We start from the raw sequence: 4,052 nt of genomic DNA on the forward strand, positions 1-4,052 counted from the left end.
CTGACCAATCAGAGCACACCTCGCTTTTCAGACCGATGAGCTTTGTAAAAATCGACACGTTTCAGAAAGGCGGGCCATAGAGGAGCAACAATAATGTACAGTATGTGGAAAGTAATGTGTTTTTTGAACCTTAAACCGCGTAAACACATTTCATTACACCAAATACACAAAATAATGTTCTTTTTAGCAGCATCATATTTAATAGCGTCAAATCATTTTAACTGAATTTGACATGGCCTGTTTCATGGCCTGAAGTCGTACTTCAGAAGAGAATACATGCAGTGTTGTAATATAGTAGAGTAGTTAGTTGTATAGTTGTAAATGCTATGGTATACTAATATGGTAATCAGTTATGATATCATGATATCCTAAACGTAAAAATATACAAAAAAGTCAAAAAATAAACTAAAAGTTTGCTAAAATATGTTGCAAATTCATGTAAATATATTTTCTACAAATATATATTTTTTGTATTTGAAAATATATTTTAAAAATCTAAATCTAAATATTTATTACAATATAAATTATATATTTATATAACCCCCTTAGCTATTATAAATTCACTGTAAACTACGGCTTCACGGGGCTTATTGCTTTTATAAAACGGTTATTCCATATACATAGTTAGGTTTCACAAAATAAAACAATAAAGTGTAATGATATGAATAAAAACAGTATTGTTTTAACAATTTAGTTCCTCAGAAACAGCTGTGGTTGCAACAAAGTGGTTGCCGAGCAACAGACAAACGTAAACAAAGGTGTATGTTACTTTGTAGAGTAACTTACAACAGCCAATCAGAATCAAGGACCGGAACTCTCCATTTTATAACCAGCGTTTTATTCCACTACATCTCAAATTCTTAAAAACGACACAGAGCGTTGCAGAATAGAGCCTGTAAACTCACAGCGCTGATTTTCTTCCACTGTCGGTCTAGCTCAGCCTTCTCGTTGGTTTCTTTAAAGCGGCGAGTCTTTCGGCCCTCAGACATTTTGATGCCGTACTGGAAGGCAGCCCTACAAAAACACAATTATCATCATGATTAAAGTGAACACACAACCTCAAACCGATGCAAACTGGTGAAAAACAGAGTCTGTGTTACTTGGGAAGCGCCTCCTTCTTGTTCATGTAGTCGCTGTACTCTTCTTGCGTGTCAAAGTCCCAGCGGCCCAAAGGACCCTTCTTATTACCCTAGAGACAGACACACACGTGAACACGCCTGACCAGAGACACACGGAGACATTTCTCCATTACAACTCAAAATCACTCATGCCTGGTCCATCTTGCTGTAGTCCACCTCCTCATCACTGTCCACAGCCAGATCATCCATTCTACAACAGAGAAGCAAACACTCCCAAACTCAACATCATCAGCATCTTCAACTGTATGAGACAGAAGACGACGTAACTCACGTGGCAGGGTAGCACTCGGCGTAACTGTTTGACATCCCAAAGAAATCTCCAAGATGCTTCTTCTCTTCACGTCTGCTTCCAGTGCTCATGGTTAAAGAAACAAACGTAAAAAGCCATTGCATCATTTGGAATTGGAACTTGATGTTATTAATCTATACACTAGAGCTGCCGCCCCCTTAACAGTCGACCACAATTTTGTTAGTTGGTTAAGCACAGAAAAAAAAGGCTGGTACTTGTGCTAAATACAGTAGCTATATTGGGCAGGAAATCCAAACATCCGTTGACCTCAAATATGGCTTATCATTTGAAATGTAAATATATAAGTAGCGGCAACTTTACACATGCGCTCACCCTAACATTAACCTAGATAAATGTGCGCTAAAATAAAGGTACTGGTGCGATACTGCATGACATGGAGACACCGGCGCCATCACATGCATTTTTTCCTAATAACAGCGGAAACAACTTCAAATACACCACCATTTCTACTCGTACAGATGTGAGTAACACATCATTCGAAACTGTAAAGGGTCAACTTCTGTGTACACTCACAATCAGTGTTGGGGAAAGTTATTTTTAAAAGTAATGCATTCAAATTTTGCATTATTCCCCAAAAAGTAACTAATTGCATTACTTTTTCTGGAAATGAAGGCCAGGATTAGGCCATAGTTCAATTAGGACATTCAAGTAATTTTTATAAACTTGCTTTAGAAAAATAAAACCATTACTGGTGTGCATCCTGAGACAAAACAAAGGCATTGATATATTTTAAGATCAATCAGTGCAAGGTGTTTTCAGATGAAACAGCTCAGACTTACATTTTAGTCTAGGACTAGGCTTAAGCCTTGTCTGTGAAACTGGAGGTAAATGTGTTACATTACTTTTGTGCACAAAACTTTGTGCTTTTGTAAAATAAAGAAAACAAACAGGATGCGCTCCCAACCATGAACCGGAGCGCGTCACAAAAATGAAACGAAACTCAGTATATTGTCTCACAGACCTGAAATATATCTACAGAAAGCTTGAAATGTCTACTTTAAAACTAAACAATTCAAACCGAAAACACTCTCCGATTACGTAATCCATATGAAAGGTGCATTTCGCTCTGAAGGCGCATCACTGTACTGCGTAGATGCAGCCAACATGACTCAGAAAACAATAGTTTATTAATAAACAATTAAAATATCTCCTAGCTATTTTTTTTCAGACACATTCATAGTCTCAGTACATATTTAAGTAATTAAATTAATATAAAAGTGCGATTAGTCGACTAATGGCTTAAATGAACCGACCAGAAGAATCTTCAATCGGGAAAGCCCTACTAAACACTACATGCAATAGTGTGTAATCTACATCTGAATTCATTGATTTTCAGTCTCTGAGCGTGAATGCTACAGTTCTGCAGTCACTGAAGGATATGCTTCCTGGCCCTGCAAGTGAGCAGCTCCAGCGAACTTCTCATTGATCAGCTTGATCTGGTCCTTCACAGAGCCTGGACCTGAAAGAGACCATCACAGCACTGAAATATAGGACTGGATTTGAGCATTCAAATGCAGGTCTGACAGCATTTCTTTGAATAGCTTTGTGATAAAGAAGTGTGCCTAATGTGCACTTAAGTGTACTTGAAGAGCGTAAACTTTCATGATTATTTTTCTTAGTGCACATTTGTGTAATTAAGTGTATAATACCAAATACATTTTTTGTTTTGTTTTAGAAGTACATAATTTTAATAATCTTTTGTCATGTTTTAAGCGTGTACACATAATTTTAGCTGTAGTGTTATTTGACATTACATTTAAAGTTAACATATTCTGAATGCAATACACTGTAACATCATCATTACAAATGTGTTATTACAAATATATTTAAATATACAACATACCAGCATTCAATAGAAATGACATTAAAGTATGTTTTAATTTCCCATAATAGCTTAAGTACATTTGGCAGTATACTTTAACCATACTTTAAAGACAGGACAAGAGAAATAATTATAAAATTGACTCAAGTGGGTTAAGAAAAGCGCTCCTAAGCTCAGCTAATTGTATTTCATATAAATCTAATTTTCATTTCATTGCAATTAACATGCAATTATATTATGCATTGAATTTAAATAAATATTTAAAAATAAAATTATTTTCCCCCGTACTGTGCCAAGAGTATGAGGAATAGAAAAGATTGTGCATTTACCTTTATCAATGTCCACGGCCTGAAGAGACAGAAATATTGTATATACATTAGAAATATAATTATTAGTGATATGCACAAACAGTCAGAGGCAATGAGAATGATTTTCACGTAAAGACAGACACAGCACTGATCATCTGACCTCGTCATCATCAGCTCGGGGTTTCTCAAAGTAACTGTGTCGTCTTTTCTCCTCGTCACGATCTCGCTCTCTCTCCCTCTCCCTCTCCCTCTCCCTCTCTCTCTCCCTCTCTCTCTCCCTCTCTCTCCCCCTCCCTCTCTCTCTCTCGCTCTCTCTCTCTCGTTGTGCGCATGTGCGAATGGTGAGGGCGAGTGGAGCGCGTGGTGAGTGTGAGCGTTTTGTGCCGTTGAGGCTTCTTTTTCAAACTTTCTTTTTTTTATGTTATACGAGTTTATTGATCTTTGTCTGTACTTTGTGTGTTGTGGCTGGGGGC

General features: G+C 37.0%; 1 protein-coding gene across 1 annotated transcript in view; it reads right to left on the bottom strand.

Moving 5' to 3' along the window:
- LOC107661680 (protein Red-like) overlaps positions 1-4,052 on the bottom strand; it is a 22,413-nt gene that overhangs the window by 3,592 nt on the left and 14,769 nt on the right. The window contains exons 13-19 of the mRNA XM_016451396.1: positions 3,740-3,834; positions 3,601-3,619; positions 2,830-2,908; positions 1,411-1,491; positions 1,272-1,329; positions 1,101-1,189; positions 906-1,014 (exon numbers count right to left, since the gene is read on the bottom strand). Of these exons, the coding sequence (XP_016306882.1) occupies positions 906-1,014; positions 1,101-1,189; positions 1,272-1,329; positions 1,411-1,491; positions 2,830-2,908; positions 3,601-3,619; positions 3,740-3,834 (530 nt within the window). The remainder of the gene's footprint in view (positions 1-905; positions 1,015-1,100; positions 1,190-1,271; positions 1,330-1,410; positions 1,492-2,829; positions 2,909-3,600; positions 3,620-3,739; positions 3,835-4,052) is intronic.

Source organism: Sinocyclocheilus anshuiensis, unplaced genomic scaffold, assembly GCF_001515605.1.
Source record: "Sinocyclocheilus anshuiensis isolate Anshui unplaced genomic scaffold, SAMN03320099.WGS_v1.1 scaffold207, whole genome shotgun sequence".
Taxonomy (NCBI): domain Eukaryota; kingdom Metazoa; phylum Chordata; class Actinopteri; order Cypriniformes; family Cyprinidae; genus Sinocyclocheilus; species Sinocyclocheilus anshuiensis.